Source organism: Oreochromis aureus, linkage group 16 (genome assembly GCF_013358895.1).
Source record: "Oreochromis aureus strain Israel breed Guangdong linkage group 16, ZZ_aureus, whole genome shotgun sequence".
Taxonomy (NCBI): Eukaryota; Metazoa; Chordata; class Actinopteri; order Cichliformes; family Cichlidae; genus Oreochromis; species Oreochromis aureus.
In genome coordinates this window covers 26,479,836-26,499,790 of record NC_052957.1, presented here as the reverse complement: position 1 = coordinate 26,499,790, position 19,955 = coordinate 26,479,836, and the positions used below count along the sequence as shown (strand labels likewise).

Genomic DNA, 19,955 nt, shown 5'->3' with positions numbered 1-19,955 from the left:
ACTGAAGATAAACTGAGGATAGATAAAGGCAGTTGGTGTCCTGTTGCTAACCTCTTCAGTATATTGTGGGTCGATAATCGACAGACATCCACACTTTCACACTCGGAGACAAAGATGGAAAAAGAGCGAGAGAGGGAGGGAGGTCAGTGGGGGTACTAAAATACTGCTGAGTGGATCATTAGCTTCATTTGCTAATGGTTACCAGCAGCTTCAGCAGTGCAGGAAGCACTATTGGACAAATGAAGTTATCTATTTCAAAGTCCTCATCAAACCATAATCAGCTGACCTAGAACTCTTCTGACCGCAGACTGCTGCATTGACAGGCTACACTTATTAAACAGAATGAGGACAGACACACACACACACACACACACACACACACACACAATAAGCACTCTTAAAAAAAAGTTATGAACTCAGCCTTAAGGGTGTCGATTTAAATATTCATGAGTGGTACCTTATGAATTAATGATTTATTATTGGTTGGTGCAGTGCTGATCAAATTCCTGTTGTGTATTTGAATGTCAGTTGTTGAATCCAAATACAATCCTTCTCAGTTAACTTTGCATCTGACACATGTAACCTAAGGAAGCCTGGGACAGGCAGCCTCGGTTACTTCGCACTGGGAAGCAGCCGGTGAGCGAGCCTTTTGCCATTACTGTCACGTTTACAGCCGGTCTCACCACACGTGTCCCTGGCAGACACACAGGTGAGAAGGACAAGGCCAGTGACAAAAGAGAGAATGAGTGCGAAATAGTAATTGATGATGAAATTAGAGAGAGGGATGGAGGCAATATAGATCTCTGAGGTGATTAAAATGAATAGGGTGTTAGTGTGTGCATTGGAAACACAAGTGTGTGTGTTTCCAGCCAGTGAGTCGATTTTTAATTCAGATATGAGTTTTATATGACTGCTATAAGTTCATTTTGCATAAAACAATAAACATTTCGCGTTTCCAGGATTAAAATAATCATCAAATATATTTTCAGTGTTGGAAGTTTTCAAAGGAGGCCTATTATGCTCCTCTCCAGCTGGTCTACTAAAGTAGTTCTGCATGAGCCACCCTTCAGAATAGTCCTTATTTATCTTCCTTGGGCTTCGGTGCAGTCATTCAGTTCACTCCCTCCCTTTCCATTCACTTTAAGTCAGCTTCCTTCTAACTGGCTCTCTCTCCCAAACAGAAGGCTTTAACAGCAGGTAGTTAAGGCTTCTAAGGTGATCATATTAGATTCAGGTTAAAAACAAAGATATAGATAGATAACAGACAGCAGCAGCATCATGATGCAACAAATAATAATTAAGAATTTATACAGCGTCATGTTGGATATCAAAAACTAAAATTTGCTCATCTAGGTGATGGCTGTTTTTATACAACGAAAACAGGAACTATAAGACTTTATTAGGGGTATCTCTTCTAAGTGACATCAAAAAGATCCAATGCATATGCTGACCTCATTATATGAAAGTTTAGCCATATTTAATATGAGCATCCACCACTGATAGTATATAAACATCACCTCCAAAGTCAGTTATTGTAAGCTGAGTCTTAAGTATTCCTCATGTCAGTGTGAAATAAACATTTTTGTAACCATTTAGCCAATTCAGGCTCAGGGATGGGGGATTGGAGTCTATGCTAGCTGTCACAGGGCGAGAGGTGGAGCCTACCCATGACAGCTTGCCTTTTCATCCATCACTCATCCATTCCTTACCAAATTTTAAAAAAGGAAGATCAAGTCCAAACCATTAAAAAATCCAGAACAAGTCTTAAGCCCTCACCATATTTAAAGTGATTTGTTTTGTAGCTGATGTTTGGTCATTAGTAGACACTGCTGCTGTGATAACTCAAGAACGGGCTGATGTAGGATTTTCAAATTAATACCTCTATGCATCTATCAATGAGCTAATAAAAATATTGGATGAATTTGAATGTCTGTGACCTTGAACTCAAGGTCAGAGGTTAGAGGTCAAGTTTTCTGAAAATATTTTGAATGTAATAACTCAAGAAGAAAGTCACCTGTAATTTTGAATTTTGCATCTTAAAGGTGACTGAGGCCCTGTTTGGTCTTTCACCTGACGTTTCCGGGTTAATTGGCATTCCATAGTCACCCCATCAAAGTTTTAAATCAACACACTGATTAGATCAAATGGAAAAAGTCAGTTATCAAAGCAAGTCTTAAGTGTTTAAAATTGACATATCAGCTTGATCTCAACTTTCGTAATCAAGTCTTTGATTAACAGAGTGACCAGACGTGGCATAATTATTTTGTTTGTTTGTTTCAAAGTTTTCACTCTGACTCACGTCAGTGTCTCGTCTTGCGAGCCGGGCAAACACATGGTTGACTTCATATGTCTGAATGTAAATGAACACAGCAAGTCAACCACGCAGGGGCACAGGCAGACGGGTGGGACGAGTCCGAAAAACTGTAAACTGCCAGTCAGGAAGTCAGTGAGTTGTTCGCTAACTCACTGAGTCAGACGCTCAACCAGTCAGCCGGGTAAAGAGCCAGTTAGTCAGGCAGAGCAGTGACTGGCTGTGAGAGTTAGAGTTAAGTGGTCACATCCTGCCTTACTCGGTGTCACACTAATCCACTCAGCTAATGGAATTTTCTGCAGCACTGTGATGTTACCTGGCAACACTGCTCTTCCCCATCAGTCAGTCAGACAGACATCAGCCAGTCAACCAGCCATTCAGTTAGTCAGTCACCCTCTTCTGATTAGATCAAATGAAACATTAACGGCACCTATGGGGAGAATAAATCAATATAATGCAGGACACAGTAATGACAAAGTAGGCTATGATGAGATCAGGAAGACAGCAGAGCACAGACACAGACGGTGTGTGCAAGAGTAGTTCAAAGTAAGACAGAAATGAATGATAGATGCCTGTAATATGAAAAAGAAACACAAAAATAAGCCATCGTGGACAAATTGTGTTTGTTGAAGCACCATTTTCTTTTCTTTTTTCTCTATTTGTTAGTCTTCCTGAGCCCATTTCTACCAGCTGGGCTCTAATAGGTAGGGTAAATGCTCTGTTTGGCTTTGCTATATTTAACAATAACATTTGCACAAGGTTTAAACGTCTAAAAAGGATATGCAGTTGATGCAACAAGCAATTTTACATCAGGGTTAAAACATTTTGTTTTTTCATATAACCTGGGGTTACATCAGGCAGGTGCAATTGAAAGCTGCAAGTGATACATCCCTAGTATAATCCTAGGAGAAGACACAAATCCCTTTGGAGTTGCGTCAGGAAGGGCATCTGGTAGAGGGAAAAAAGCTGCCAAATCAAATATGTGGACCTACCTGCTGTGACAGCCCCTTGTGAATAAGGGAGCAGCTGAACATAGCCTCTGACAAAAAGCCCAGATCTTTCTGAGTCATCAAAACCACACTGCAACACTTTAAACACCAGCTTTTAAAATCAGGTAACTTGTAACTGAATTCTGTTTTTAAGTCTCAAGTCCATAGCTGTTGAAGGTACACACAGTAAAACATCAATCAACGCTAACCAGAGTAATATACAATGGGAAATTGCTACATTTAATATTCAGTTACAAAGTTGCATATGAACCTGTTTGTCTCTTGTAAAGGATTCAATGTCAGTTGGTCATGCGTCGCAGTCCTAACTATCTCTGTAGGATGATGTGATATCTGATCCCTTCTTGGCGTCTTTAATTAGATGTCCGTGGTGTTCAGACTGAGCTAAATTAATCCCAGTATGCCTTCAGAAAATGTCATTACTGGTGCAGTGTGCATCTCCCTCTTAAACTACAGCCAGCACATTATCATATCAGTCAGAGCTGTATGTGATTATGTGACACGTTCCTTTATGTGCCTTACAGTGAACGGTGCCTGGTCCTGCTGGTCGTCCTGGTCTCAGTGCTCAGTGGGTTGCGGTGGCGGGCACTACCAGCGGACACGCTCCTGTAACAGCCCCGCGCCTTCCAATGGTGGAGACATTTGCATAGGACTGCACACTGAGGAAGCCCTATGCAACACACACCCTTGCGATGGTAAGGTCGCATAGAAATTCAAAATCTTGTTCTGCCGTGTCACCACTGCTTGAGGTGCTTTTATCACACCTTCGGGCAGGCAATCATCTCCCACACCATGTAATTTCTGTGCCATCCCCTTTGCTAAATTGCTTCTTTCATCTTTTCCTAATGAATAAACCAGGTCTTAGATATATGAGAAGATAAACAGAAAACAACCCATCCTCCCACCGTGCCATTTCCTGCTGTGCTGCTGGAACTCGCAGCACCATGGCAACCCCTCCAGAAAGCTTTAAAAAGAGATCCACTTATGTTGTGGTACATATGGATATCTTATGTAATGAATCTGAGGTTTTGAATGCCCAGGTGTAGACAGTGTGTGTGTAATATTACTAAAAAAGCTTTTTTTAAAAATAGCAGACTTTATGAGATGGATTTTACAGAACCAACATATTTTCTTCACTATTCTCTGCGGATTTTAGCCATGTTGTATTATTTGGCCAGATTTTAGGAGGCTCATGATTGATAGTTCTGCTGCCACTGGTCTCGTTTCGATCATAAACCTTCCTCAAGCATGCCTGACAAAGGCCCATGCACCTCTCCTGGCTTTTCTTTCACACAGCTTCACTTTGCTACACACCTGAATACAAGCAGTGCATTAGATAAGAACATTGCTTCTGCTCACTGTGGAGATGAATGGAATTATGTTTGTGCTGCTTCCAGCTGAAAGATTACACGTTGGTCCTTCTCCAGAGAGCAAAATACTAAATATGAATCTGATAGAACGGGGTTGGAGCAGGAAAGGGAGAGCTGCAGGAGGAGGGTCATTTATTTTGGAGGGTTGCTGAGTTCATGTTCTTTAATGTTATTTGTCTGATAAGGTTTTATGTTATGATGTGTGTTTTGTTACCTTTTGATAAGATAGGCCAGTTGTGAATAGATAACACTATCGTGAATTTGTCAATGTGGGGTGTAGATAGATATAGCCATCACAGCATCATCCATTGGTTAGCAGACTTTGCATGTTGAAACATTAGCATTTTGGCCATGTTGCTTTCAAAGGCCAAAGTTAGTTGCCTTATTTAGACCAGCAGGTGGATTGCTAAGTGATCATCTGAGGCTGGCAAGTTTCCTTAGCAAGCTACATCCATAAACTGTATCCTTACAATGCACAGATACGGGCATCTGCTGCCTTGTGCTAAATAATATATATTTAACAGTCTGTAATTCACAGATTTATTTATTACTTCTTTTTTCTTTTTTTTTTTTAGCAAAACCATGTTAAATATTTGCAGTTCAGTGAATTTAATTAGTGGTGGTGCGAGCTGTAGCGGAGAGTTGCCAGTAACAGCTGCTTGCTTTGTTTCACCTGCTAATAAAGGTTAAGTTGCAGCCATGCCCCTTACTTAACCTTTAACAAAGTCTTAGTGGCCATTGGAGGACCTGGCACTTTATTTCGGCTTCATAGAGGTTGTTTGTTGTTTCTGCAGGTGCAATGAAACCTTTGTTTTTGGCTGCTGAGTTCAAATATCAATTAACTTTCTCTAGACTGGAGCACTCCATCTTTAAATACTGTAGCAAGTACTTTCTCTTTCTTTATCAAGACTGAAGACAGGCATTTTTTTAAATATTAGGTGGACAAAAGATACCAGGGACTTGGCTTTTACCACACATAGTAGCAGCTTATCAATGAACCTGTAGAGTGTGAGCAGAGAATTAATACAGTAGCTGCAGAAAGGCCTCTTAAAGCACATAGTATTAGATAACAAAGTCATTTTAATGGAGAGATAGAATGAAGAAAACCTACATTACATAAAAAAAATCGAACAATTAAAAATTGATTTGCGTGTCGCAGTGAAATAAGTGCAACCCACCCATTCTGGCTTCCACAGGTTATAACTGATTGATTGATAGCAATCAAGAGCTGAAGTTTCGAGTTGCCGAGCAGTAACCAAGAAATATAAAGGAGATGTGTGCAAACCTCATGACAAACTACAAGAAATCACTTACTGCTGTGCTTTACTGCAAGGGGTTCTCCATCAAGTACTAAGCCACTTAATGACACACAATTGCATTCAATTTCTAACTTTCATGTAATGTGCTTTTTCTGGATGTTTGGTTTATGTTATTTCTCTTTTTAAAATGATTGTTCATTTTGTGAGCAAACTTACAAAGTCAGCAGGAGATCAAATAATTACTTCTCTCAATGTATTTAATAAAAGTGATACAGTGTTTATCTAGCATTCATGACTAAGATGGTGAGTATAGGTATAGCTTCCAGACAACAATTGGTGCACTATGTTGAGTCTCTTAACTTTAAACTGACCTTACAGAGCAAAAAGAACTCAAGAAAGTGGAATATAAAACAGTTCATGCTACACCTGTTTCATATCTGTGGCCTTGTGTAAAATTCAGATGTTCTGCCAAACTTTGTGGATTACGCAGACTTATGTTCATTTTTATTGCTAAGGTAAAAACATCCAAGAGGCGGGCATCCTAAATACCTGGACAAATAAAACAATCTAGCTATGACTACAGGTAAGTTGGGTTTTATGTATTTAGTTTAAGAACATATCTATACCTTAAAAGTTAAAAAAACAGAAACACAAGGGAAGAAGACTTAAATAAGAACAAAAAAAAGTTTGAGTATTCTTCTTTTCGCTTTTACTTTGAAGGTTAGCCTTGCTTTCCCCACATGTGATGATATGTGAGATGTATAAAAACAAGCCACCCCCCACCCCACATCTACTTCTATTCTGCTCCCACAAGGACATTGAAATATTCATGAGAGATCTGCCTGCTAATCCAGGAGGATGGGGGAAAAAAAGTCCACCTGCCGAACTCATAAGGTTTCATCCCGATTCTGATTCTAAGGTTTAATATCAAACAGCCTTGTTTTGTCGCTAACGTGTGATTTTTCATCTGTTCTTTCTTTAGTCTGCTGGGAAACAAAAACAGGCCCAGGCAAATATTCATTGTCTGCGATGCTCACGTGTATGTGTGAGTGTAGACAGATGTGTTATAGTGCAAATGACTTCTGTCAGATTTCAACAGCCCCTTCTTCTTAACGGTCACTTTCTTCAGATGCTTTTCCTTTTAAATCAGTCCGACTGTCATTCACACGGAGGGTAACGCTTACAGTCAGCCTCCTCGGTAATTACAGACAAAGAAAGGTAAATGACTTTCTGTCTTTTCCCCTCTTTGCCAAGATGCTAATCAGCCTCCTTTATCAGGTTAATGTTTTCCTGTTTGACGCGGACCAACAATCTCTGTTAACCCCGCACCAGTAGGCTGCCGGCAGTCTGTCTCGATCCCTATCTGTCTCCTCATCTGTTCGCTTATTGACAGGCGCAACATCAGTCATCTATTGGGGTCTTCCTGGTGCTGCCGACCTCGCCGCATGTGTAATTAGAGGCAAGCTGGCTGTCAGTCACGGGGATATTTGATGCCTCTGTCGCAGGTCATTTGATTAAAGTCTCCACCAGTAATGGAGGACAGCAGGTAGGACTATCAGGACAGAATACTAACGAGCAGCCCCCGGGCCTGATGCTGTTTCCGACTCTACAGTGTGATCACGCAGGTCGTCTGGGTGACAAAAATAAATGGGAATAAATGAAGCAATTAAAGCCGGTTGTAGTGATGCACGGTTATTGCACACATTTGAGCTGGTCAGTTTGTTTCATGTGTCTAGGTGGTTGTGCAGAACGAATGGAGCAGAGAGCAGAGCAGCTTGTTGGTGAGCGTCCGCCTGATAGGAAAGGTAAAAGAAGGCCTGTCCTTCTGCCTCCACTGAGGCTCTCTCTGCCAAAACTGCACACTTGAGAGCACGCTGAATAACAAACCAGCTTTTCATCAGGCTTTCATTTGTGGTAGCCTGTGCTCCCTCCACTCTGGTGCTTTTAAATACAGGGAGCGAAAGAGTGCAGCAAGTGCACGGTTCAAAGGGAGGCGCTGAAAGTTGGGCATTTTCTCTTTCCTCTTTGGTGGGAGCCTTTTGTTTACTGCTCGGTCGCCTGCTGCGGGGATACAGCACGAAAGCTTGGCTCGGGAGACAAACATCTCAGCTATGCACTAAACAAACTCTTCTGGTTTGCTCTTCCAATCCCGTTTACATCACAAACACTTTTGGTGTGTTTGGGGTCTCTTTTTTTTTCCTTTTTCTTTTTCTTCTTTTTCTTTTTTTGGCTGTGCAGAAATGTGAAAAGTACCCACAGGTGGTGACAGCTTGGGTGGGCCCATTGCTTTCCAGGCCTGAGTGTGAGCTTGATGTGGCCTTGTGGTTGCTGGGGTTTTTATTTATTGCTCTTTTTTTCTGTGTTTAGGTGGCTGGATGGCCTGGTCGCTGTGGTCGGCCTGTGATGACTCAGGCCTGCAGATGAGGAGTCGTGTGTGTGGTGCTCAGGGCAACACCCCCTGTGTGGGGAACAGCACTCAGCGTAGAGACTGCAATGAAATACCTGGTGAGTTGTTCGGCTCTCAGATGCATACTGTAACCGTGAAGCGTCCTTCAACATTCTCATCAGAGCTCAGTGTTGGCCTTTCAAGAGCTCCTTGCGAGCGTCCTTCCTTTTTCTCTGATTTTGAGGGTGTAGCCTGTATTTTATTTTGTGTCCTCGAATGTCACCAAAGACGCTGCTTTTCACTTCATGGTTTTAGCTCGCCTTTGTCACAAAAGCTGCATGATGCTGTTTTATGGGAAGTTGTAAGCATGCATTTTTGATGTGGAAAGCGAGGGTACACAAACAGCTAGCTGTTCTAGTGGCTCAGCCTTGTCTGTTTTTTGTTGTTTTTTCAGATTTTGTACATTTCGTGTCATTTTAATGGCAACAAAACTGACTGACAACACAACTAAATAGTTACCCCCAGGGGGCTGACAATATTTTCAGACACTCGGAGCATTTTGACATGCTCTGAAAGTGTTGTCAGTGTGGAAAAAAATGTAAGCATAGTCAGAGGACTTATTTGTATTCAGCGACAAAATATCTAAGTGGCTCACGCTTGTACTTAAAAAAGAACCTGTTGTAGGAAGTCATCTTTAAGCTGTGCTGGAATTTGTGAAACATGACTGGACCCATTGTAACAAACCCTTCTGTTCACTAAGGTAATCATTTAACAGAATATCAATATTTGATGTCCCCTGTATCAATACAATGCCCACCCCACACTCAAACCTGAAAGGTCTTCTACTGCAGCTTGATCTAATAGGTACCAACAGGTGTGTGAAACAACTGGTAATATGGGCTACTCTTACTCATGTCTATGCAGTTATTAATGTTTTTTAGAGAAGACAAAAGTCATATTTTACAAACTGAGCAGATGGAATGGAAGTCGTGTAATTAGTTAAAGTTGATCAGTTGTGTGTGTGGTTACAAATAGTGTCTCTTGAGCAGAAGGAAGGATCATCTCCATCCTCCGTCAGCTCCCCATCCTGTTTTGCGTTTGACTTTATGTCTAAAGTTTCTCCACTGCTTTGATGTTATTTTCGGGGTTTTGTTAAGTGCGCTGCTGTTATTCATCTGACATGCTTTCTTCTGTTGATAAAATTAGTTACCTCTCCAAGATGTGTAGTGTGTGCATGCTAACTGTGTTACAGCCAAAAGCTTTTGCTTAGACACGACTGAAAGTCTCAAAGTTGTTATGCTCATTTCCAACTACATACTTTTATTCTTGGACTGTTATTAGAATACGTTTGCATGGTTCACAGTCATGCTGATATTTCCCATGTATACTTGGCCTCTGTGCTTTGGTGATCTACTATAGCAACAGTATACACATTTATGAGATAAAATAAGAAAAAGCATACCATGTCCCCTTTTAAATAAATGATAATATTGGCACTCTGCCCTGCAACTGATCAGTTTATTATCTAACAATGCTCACCTACACAAACCAAAACCAGGGCTAACAATCTTCAGTATCATCGTTGTTATTGCTTCGACATCCATTTGAGGGTTTACTCAAGCTTAATATAAGGTACAACTTCAGACTTTTATTTTGCCAAGGTTTTTGATTTGCCAAATCGTCACTGACAGCTCACTCCAAAAGCCATAACTTGTTTGTTTGTCCAGGTTGTACCTACGCAGAATCAGCATCATCACAGTCTTCATCCTCAAACAGATATCCATAAAAAAGCACATATTGTTTGTGTCTTTGTAGTCGACATCCTCTTTGTGCACAAAACTCATTTGCTCATGTTGATTAACCATAATTAAGTCCATGTGAATGCAATAAGTTAGCAGCTGACCCAACTGGCCTCGGCGCACCTTGTTTTGCTGATGCCGATTTCAGAAAGTTTCTCCTGAAATGATCTTTCATGGCCTGCCAGCATAGGCCTCTCCAGGCTAAGAATCCCTAATGAGTCCAGACGAAGGCGATTAATATTAATGGGTTGTCACAACAGCAAATCACATCTAATTTTATTGCAGATTTCAATGAGGCGAAGGATGGATTTGTTAAGGTCACTTGCATAAGGGAGGCAGCTGTGAAGAAGCTGAAAATTTAAAAGAAATTCAATTCAATGAGGAACTGCAATATGAAACAACTGAAAACCACAGGCCTTCCTGCTCCTCCTCTTCCTCTGAAGAAGCTGAATGAGAGTGGAGCTGGTAGCAAGGATGTGTTGTACCTGTAAATGTTTGTCCTGGCCCTTAGTTTCTATCACACCAACTAGACAGGTTCAATTCAATGGGGCAGGGCTGTTGCTTCTCACTCAACAGTCCATTTTCCTCTAGAAATTCTTGAAATACACTGATTTAAAAGAAAAAAAAATCTCCATGGACCGTTTGTGCATCATTGAGGAGACATTTAAATTTTTCATTTACCATTTTTTTTCAGCATGTGTCAACTCCCCTGATGTTGCAACCAGTTGTTGTTGTGTTCTGAAGGCTGTTCCACCAGGGAATGCGTGCGTGTATGTGTGTGCATGCATGTGTGTGTCTGACTGTGTGTTCCTCTCCTCTCTGCAGTCATTCTCCCTGCATCTGGTTTTGATAAGGACCAACACTGTGGAGGTAAGTGGATTAACAGCTGCCTCCGCTTCATCTCCCTGTGCATGTTCAGGGTTTTTCTTTCCCCCTGTATGTTTCCACAGATGTCTGTCCATGATCTGTGTTTTCATACATTATATATATATTTATATGTACATTTCATATCTGTTATTATAGTCTGTTAAAATTCCTAACAGCCAGTCAGGAGGAGAAAGGACAATTCTTTCGTTTCATGTTTTTAATGGCCTCATACCTACTAATAGAAAAAAGAACCCTGGACAATGGTATTTCAGTCTTGCTTCATATTCTTATGGGCAACTTTAGTGGGTACACCTCAGCTGGTCATTAACTTAAATATCTAATCAATCAATCACATGGCAGGAGCTCAGTGCATTTAGGCATGAAGACATAGTAAAGATCACCTGGTGAAGTATTTGATTGGGGAAAACAGTGATATAAGTGATTTGGTTGCTGATGGATGTTGGTCTGAGAATTTCCCCGCACAACCAACTAGTTCACCTGGGCCAACTTTTATAGCCTGCAAAACCCAGGTTACCTACGTTACCTGACGATCCTCCCATGCCAGCAAAACAGCAAACCGTGGCTTTAATAAATGTGATTCTTAAAAATCACGATTCCACCTTGACATTGCAAATTATTCTGAAATGAGAAATCAACCAAGCAACAACAGAAGTCAACATTAAAATGGCTACCACACAACCTGGCCCACAAATGAGCTGACATCCACCCTCTTACTAAATCCAATTTTCGTACCACAGGAACAAATTAAGTGGTGGGAAGTAAAAGTGAATGTTGGCGGTTATAGGAATACGTGGCAAAATGGGTTCTAATTACAGGAGATTTCTAATAGTGTAACTGGTATTCAGAAAGGGGAAAGTAGTATCTGCCCTAGAAAGCAAATCTTTGCAAATAGGTTCAGCACGAAAAAACAATTAACCTAACAGCAAGTGAAAGTCTACTCATTGGTACCTAAATGAGCACCAGATCTCATCACAAGTGCTACCATATAATCTGTAGCTATACATCCCCACACGACACTGGATTTAAAGTATGAGCGTCAACCACAGTAGCACACCAAAAGGTTCCTCCAAGCAAAAACGTCAACACTAACCAAAATGTCCAAGACGCCAACAAAGGGGGAACCAAGCTACAACAAAGCTCAAAGCAAAGCAGATAATGGGTCTACAACAAAGCTACCAGACCAAACTACCAAGTTAAATATTTCACAGCACTATTCAAGTTCAACTTTGGAACTCTTACCTTTCACACATTTTACCAGTTACACTTTGCCAGATAGTTACACCAGAACACTAGTCCAGCCATGTGTCCAGTAAGGCCACGAATTGACAAGACAAATATGTTGGTGAAGCACTAGACACAGAGTTTATGCTCCTTAGTCCTAGTTTTTTAATACAGGTTGATCTTAACCCTAGTCTTCAGACATATACTTGTGGTGGATATTTATGCACCAAAAACAACGGTGCCAAAGAGCAAACTAGCAAGTTTCTGGAAACCAGGGAAATGCTCCCAAGACATTGTCTTCAACAACCTTTTCTGTCACACTAAAGAGATAGCGTGGTTGGTCTCCTATTGAGATCAACCACTGCAAAAGGGGATGCATGGCTCAGAGACTCATGTGGCTATACTCACCAAAAGCACACATGAAACTGTAAATTCATGGGTTTAATACCCAAGCACTATGCTATAGCTACTCTCTTCCAACATCAACCACAAAATACCTAAATTATTGTAACCAATCCAAAGAATTCTATCTTGTGTGGAACTCCCTAAGATACTCCTCACAATGCTAAATACCATTACTACTTTAGGCTGTACTCAGAACTTAGTTCAACTTGCATAAGCATTTAGCAAACCAAAAGCTAAGTTAGTAAGTCAGCACTGACTCAAAGTTCAATCTTACCAATGGGTCTAAAGATCCCGGACGAGCCCCCATTTGCCACAAACTGGTTCAAAGTAGGTGACATGAAGGGAGTTCACACAAGAGGTTTAATTAAATATTTAAAAAATATATATTAAACATAACCTAACCAAGAAACAGATCACCAAAAGGTTGATGTCAGGGGGGTGGAAGAGAGCGCCTGAGCAGTTTACCTGGGCTAACTTTTATGGCCTGCAAAACACAGGTTATCTGGATTAGCTGATGATCCTTCCATGGCAGCCAAGCAGAAGGTTTGGCTTTATTAGTTTGGGAAGTTTTTAACAAGGTAAATGAACACTCTAGTTTGAAAAAATGTGAATATTTGAGCAATTATTTCATGGTATTTCAGAGTTTATGGGTTAATTTAATGCATTAGACATGGTAAATATGAGTGTTAAAAAATGTCCTTTTTCAAGCTTATCTAATAATGTATACTCAAGCTTTGCTAACACCATGTGTCATCTTTATTTTGCAGCATTTACCTCCATCCACCTAATTGCCACTGGTGTTTCCTGTTTCCTTGGGGCGGGGCTGCTATCTTTCCTGATCTATGTGTACTGTCAACGTTTCCACAAGCCTTCTCAAGAGTCTGCCATCATTCATCCCACCACCCCAAACCACCTCAACTACAAGGGCAATACCACGCCAAAGAATGAGAAGTACACACCAATGGAGTTTAAGGTAAGTGAAGCACACAATATTATGCAGAAATACAAATGAAAGTTCTGTTTACTCGGTGTTATTCAAATACACAAACACGCACACAATGTAAATATTAAGGATTCAAGGGCAGTGGGTGTGATTCATGTTTTATTTAGAGCTTTTATTCATTCATTTATCTCAATGGTGCAGTACGCGCAGAAGATGAATTACTGTTAATTTCTCTTCCTTCTCGCTCCTATACAGAGCCTGTATGGCTTTACTACCTGCACCAAGCCCTTATGAATGGGGCTCATTAGCTTTCTAAAGCATTAGTCAGCCTGCGACCTCCCACTGCTATCGGTCTACTGTGCATTCACATTTACAGCAAGTCAAGAAGCTGTTTTCCTTAGAAGCCTGTAGACTTTTAATGACATTTTGCGTCCTTCAATTGTTTTACTCTCTGATTGAGTTGGGATATTGTTATTGCATTTCTTGTTCCTGTTTCTGCAAGATGCTTTTGAGAAACAGCTGAAAAAATGATCTTAAACTCTTCTTGAGCAAAACTAGGAGGTTTGATCTTCACTCCAAAATCAGAAATTGTATCTGTCTTTAAAATTCTGGTTAGGTGTCCTTCCCTCCTGCCTCACTGAATGACCATAGAGGATGTTCAAAAAAAAGAATACTACAATGATCATTTAACAATTGCATCTGCACCACCTCCTTCTTGTAAAGGTGGCTGTATAATATGCAGTTTTGGGCTGTCATGGACAAACTTACAACTACTAACCTACAAGCAGGAATGCAGCATGGCGATGTCGCGCTAATCATTTTGACGCTGGCCCTTTAGTGGAAAAAAATGCAAATGGAGTAATAGAAGTAAAATGTTCCAAATAAAATGTTTGTAATTCAAACAAAGAATAAAATCCAGTTGACTTGTGGCAGCAGAAGCTTGTTTGTGTGATGTGTCCTTCAGCTGTTATCATGACTGCGCCAAGGGGGACGTAGCATGGAGACAAATAACGGAGGAGTAACAGCCATGCATCTTGGCACCGCCTCAGTAGGTATTTTCATCATACTGTCTCCATGCATCAAACTTGATGTCCTAGCCAGGTTGATTAGATCCAAGTCACACAGTGTGGACTGTAATGAACTTATAAGGTTGTTAAAATCTTGCAGTGTAGACACCTTAAGGAAAGAGGCTGGAAGGGATTTAGTCCCGAGTGCTTCAACCATAAAAAAAATCCCCCACATAGGAGAAAATCTATGTTACGTCATGATATCTCTCAGAAAGGGCTGGGCCATTCACATTTTACTATTGTAGCCAGGCACTCACCAGATGATGTCAATTAAGTCTGTCAGAGTTTTGAGTTTAAAGCCTTTGGGATGAGGTTCAAACTGGGCCATGCTTTTCGACTTTAACATTAACCTCGTGCATTGCAGTCTGTTGGTGTTTGTCACTAAATATCTTTTTTAATAACATTTAATTTCAACTTAACTTTATTTATATAGCGTCAGATTAACCACAGTTGCCTCAGTGCTTTACGTTGTAAGGTTAAGACCTCAACAATCAGACGAACCCTATGACAAAGCACTTGGCTACTTGGGAAAAACTTCGTTTTAGCTGTGAATGTGCTGGTCTTTGCTTAAAGATGAATGTTAAAAACTAATTTTAAAAAACAAAGCTAAATTTGTGTTTCAGGGTTACATTTGGACAAATAGAGCCCCTTTTTTCTCCTTTCCACACAGACTGTTTACCTGCCAGACTGGAAACTGACTGCAAATAACAACCAAAATTCCTTTTGCCACTGATTCTATATATTGTACAGTATGTTGTCTGTTTCTAGAGGTTACTGTGCACATCAGACCACAATTTGGTTAGGCTGTCTACCCCACAAGCATCATGGCATATGTAAAGATTGTCACTTTGCTCATTATCTCCTTAGTAAAAGCCTGTAATATTAAAATAGAAATATCATAGTATTATAAAGCTATTTTTAGTCTGTACACAACTTTTTTTCTGCCAGCCAGCACAGATTCATCATTCATCATCAACAAACGTGGTGCCAAATAACTATTTCTCATCCCAGTGTTTTTTGATCGTGTCAGCCTCTCGATACTTGTTGTCTTCACTGTTATTGTTGGCGGTTGTGTGGATGTGTTGCTGACAGCCATCGTGGTGTTGAGAGCCCGTACTCATTAGCTTTAATGACCAGAGGGGATAGCCAGACTCTGCTGGATGTGCATCCGATGTCACCATGTAGCACTACGGCACTGTTTATGCAGTGGCTTCCCTCTCCTCCAGGCCAATTTATGTTGCCCACTGTTGTGTATTTCACTGACTCTAACCTGATTATCTTCCTGCCCTGCTCCCCAGAGCTGTTCAGATGGATTACATTAGTCTAATGCTTCCCCTGGAAAGTGTTTCACCTTATGGTCGGCTTTTACCAGAGACTCAGCAAATGCATTAGAATAAAATGTGGGTTTTAGACTTGTTTTTATTTGAGAGCTCCGATGAATTCCCGCCATCTCCTATATTAAGAGTATTGAGTATGCTTGACAAGATCCAAATTAAATTTGTTAAATTGGTTTGCTTTGGTTATGAATACACTTTCGCTCACACAATAACCTCAAAGCTACTGGAGGTATTTTATTTACCTGCAGGGAAGATTAACTTCTATATTATCTGCACATCTGTAGAATGGAAAACAAACTGTCCACGCTGAAAATCAAATCTCTGTCTCAAGAATTCCATCTATAATTGAATCCTCAAAACTGAAAGTAACTGAAAATATATTCCAGTGTTGCATTATTTTCCAGATCTACATGTATGAGGGATTTTCCAGAAGTGGATGCCTGTATCTGTAACGAAGCAGATTGAGCTGCATAAGAGTCAAGTGTACTTCAGTAAAATAACATTTATTTTGGAAAAAATACTTGACAAGCTCATTTGCATTGGAAACATGCTGAAGTATTTTTATTGCTTTGGCAGCCAAACAACTCGAAGATATATTCACATTCACTTCCTCACCAAGTTAGAAGATAAGATTACTCATGTGGGTATAATAATTATGAGGCTAAAGAAAAAGACAGTTGGCTTAGCTTAGCATGAAGATGTTTAAATAAAGGGGATGGCTTACTTGGCTGTTTAATGTTTATAAAATATTGTCTACTGGCATAGTGTTTCATAGTGTGCATATGATTTTAATGTGACTTTCTTCCCTTCTGTGTTATTTCAGACACTGAATAAAAACAACCTGCTGCCCGATGAAAGATCCAATTTCTACCCAACACCGCTCCAGCAGACGAACGTCTACACCACCACCTACTATCCCACAGCGCTCGGCAAATTTGACTACCAGCCCAACTCATCCCCATCACCGTGCAGGACCTACAACCACACTAACAATAGCTGAGACCCGCCCCAAATCCGGCTCTCCACCCCGCTGCCCCAAACGGACGCCACCCCCCAATGCCATGGTGACATAACTGAACCGACATGAACTGAAGTGTTTTTCAGAGCTTGGCCAAGTTCCTCTGATCACCATCGCCCCCTGTCTTTGCTTTCTAGCCTCTTCTCATTTGTTTTTAAGGGTCTTTTGGGAACTTTCCATCAGGAGATCTGGATTGGAGAAGAATGCCCCTGTCCTATTATAGTCGGGAACTTATGCAAGCAGCTGGGGCTGTGTTGTTGTAAAGGCCCGACTGGATAAAGCAGTGTCAACTCTCAGCTTCATGCAGAGAACTAGTGGAAAACTCTACGAGGACGAGTAACGGCTTTAGACAGATTGTTATTACCGCGCACTTCAGTGCAGATGCCGGGTCGGTCGAGCATCCGCACTTCCAGAGGCTAACACGAACACAATAAATTTAAAAAGAAGAAACATTTCTGTGGATCTGGGTCACCGTTTTATGCCTCTCCATCACAAACCACATTCTCAGCCTGTAATGAACTTCGAGTCCCTCGACAGCAAAAGCAGTTACAGAGAACAAAAAGCACGTATAGCTACGTCCTGGCCACACAGCACAAAGCAAGAGAACAACAGTAAAAAACAGAAAGCTCAATGAAGTCAATGCTGGAGTAAATTAGAGATCAATATCAGCTCGGTTGTTTGGGGGAGGGGGACCCACGCCCTTCATTGTTGCTATTTCACACGACAGAAAAGATAAGAAGTTTGGAGTTGATTAGGGTTTGACTTCACATCATCCTCAGTCGAAGGAGAAATATACCGCTTATGATTCGAGTCCCTTGTCTTTAGTGGGCAGGGATATATCGACTCCTACAGTCAAAGCACGGAGCGTTGGAAGCGTTCTGAACTGTAAAAGCTTTGGGAATTCCGTGGGTGCCTGTATGCAATAGAAGGCAGGGGCGAGATTTGTTTTATTTCTACTTTTTTTTTCTCTATTTTTTGTTTTCCTTTTCAAGAACAATACAGACTTCTGGAAGGGAATTGATTGATTCTCCAATTGATTCTCCAATGGATGCATCGATTCTGCTGAGTGCTAAATAGCCCGGTGGTCATATCAAATATGGCCAGTGTGCTGAACAAGTGGACTGGATTTTCTATGATGGTAGAATAAGCTAGTAGATTGTCACTTGTTCATTTTCCTCTTTTTTTTTAAATGTTTGTTTTTCTAAGATGATAATTGTTTTATGCTCAGATGAGCTGTAGCATAGGAAGAAATATTTTGTTAAATAAGATAACTAATTATTTCTTGTTTCTCTAATTTCCATTTCACTGAATGAACACATTCCTTTTGTTTTTGATTGTTCGGCTTTGCGACCATTGCATCTTCGATACATGAAATGTTAACACACACAAAAAAATAAAAGGATTTCAATTATATTGTTTTTGCAAAGAATGTCAAAAAATATCCATCTGGGCCCTCTTGAAGAGAAAAGAAAATTGCTAAATTACGCTTGCCTAAGTTTACCAGTGAACATCAAAAGGGATGCATGCGTGTTTGAATGTAAGTGTGCTTGAATGAGCAAAGAGAGCCTACTGTATTTTGTACAATGTAAATGCTTTCATACATATGACTATGACGTCTGTAAAGCGCGCGCGCGCGCGTGTGTGTGTGTGTGTGTGTGTGTGTGCGCACCTTTCCACATTCTGTTGCAGGCATTCTACTGTTTCCTTTTCCTGTTTCATGTATGAGATGTTAATCATTGTAAGTTAAAGCATCACACCTCTGGTCCGTGCGGAGGTGGAAAGGACGTTATTTATAGTCAAAGCTTGGTTTATAAAGGGCATTGTCACAGCTATATTTTATTATTATTGCCTGATCGATGAATGCTAACCCAGCAATGCTTTTCAGTTCAGCTAATGTACATGCACGAGATGAGAGCTCTATCTGTATATAGGAGCGACAGCCTTCTACCCATTTAATGTCCTTGAAGACAGTTGTGTATATGTATCTGTATATTGTATAGCTAACACTGTTTGTTTAAAAAAAAGCCTTATAGTTGTTTAAAGAAAAAAAAGTACAGCAGCTAAGTACACACCAACCATGAGGTTTGTTTGGGGACAGAGCTCCACAATGTGACCGACCGCTTGTGACTTGTGACCTTTCCCAGCTGCTCAAACATCAAATCTCCAGAGTCACATGAACCTGGAATGAAAATAACCCACCAATGAGAATACCGCGTATTATACGCTGGAAATGATCATTTATAACGGTGATATGAAATTTAAAAAGATGTCATTTTGATGTAAACTAAGCTTGTGGTCAGACGGGCGTTCAACTGATTGGTCGATCTCGAGCTCTGTCCCCTGCGATGTGAGGCTCTGTGTCCTTCTATGCAACTTACCAGGTGTACTGTTAGACCTGTCATGTAGACAAATGTATAGTAATCACTGCCTTTTAGACACTGTGAATTTTTGGTACCCTATATTTTTGTATATTGTACATTATCAAAGGACAATAAACCTTGATGCCAACATAAAAAGTTAATAGGTTTTGGTTTTTTGGGGGTTTTACTGGCCAGTAGCTGAAATTCATATTATCAAATAGGAAATGTAAGCAAAAAGTCAAAGATGAAACAAGAACTTCCAGATTCTGCTCTGTAAGTAGGAAAACCTGATGCAAAGTCCTAATGATGCTTTAGTTAGACTATAATAATTATACCAAACAGGAAAAGAACCATAGACAATGCATTGAACAGCAACTCAATGCATTTATGACCTGGCGAAGTTCAAAGTGAGCGTCAAAATAGGGAAGAAGGTTATTTAAGCAGCTTTGAAAGGGGCATTGTTAGCAGCAGACAGAGTATTTCAGAAACTGTTGATGTGCTTGGATTTTCTCTTGGGTTTACAGAATATGGTCTGAAAAATAGAGTATCAAGTGATTGATTGGCAGGTCACTGAGCAAACTGCC

At 40.5% G+C, this 19,955-nt stretch overlaps 1 protein-coding gene across 5 annotated transcripts in view; it reads left to right on the top strand.

The window, feature by feature from the left end:
- The window catches only part of sema5ba (sema domain, seven thrombospondin repeats (type 1 and type 1-like), transmembrane domain (TM) and short cytoplasmic domain, (semaphorin) 5Ba), a 174,610-nt gene extending 155,078 nt beyond the window's left edge, over positions 1-19,532 (top strand). For 3 of the 5 annotated variants that reach the window (XM_039600236.1, XM_039600235.1, XM_039600234.1), the window contains 6 exons: positions 3,843-4,013; positions 7,684-7,752; positions 8,315-8,452; positions 10,958-11,002; positions 13,414-13,619; positions 16,817-19,532. In XM_039600236.1, the coding sequence (XP_039456170.1) occupies positions 3,843-4,013; positions 7,684-7,752; positions 8,315-8,452; positions 10,958-11,002; positions 13,414-13,619; positions 16,817-16,993 (806 nt within the window). In that variant the 3' untranslated portion in view covers positions 16,994-19,532. Of the gene's footprint in view, positions 1-3,842; positions 4,014-7,683; positions 7,753-8,314; positions 8,453-10,957; positions 11,003-13,413; positions 13,620-14,553; positions 14,638-16,816 lie in introns of all 5 variants that reach the window. The other 2 variants (XR_005608683.1, XM_031732919.2) reach the window with 2 other exon arrangements.
- The last annotated feature ends 423 nt before the right edge of the window (positions 19,533-19,955 follow it).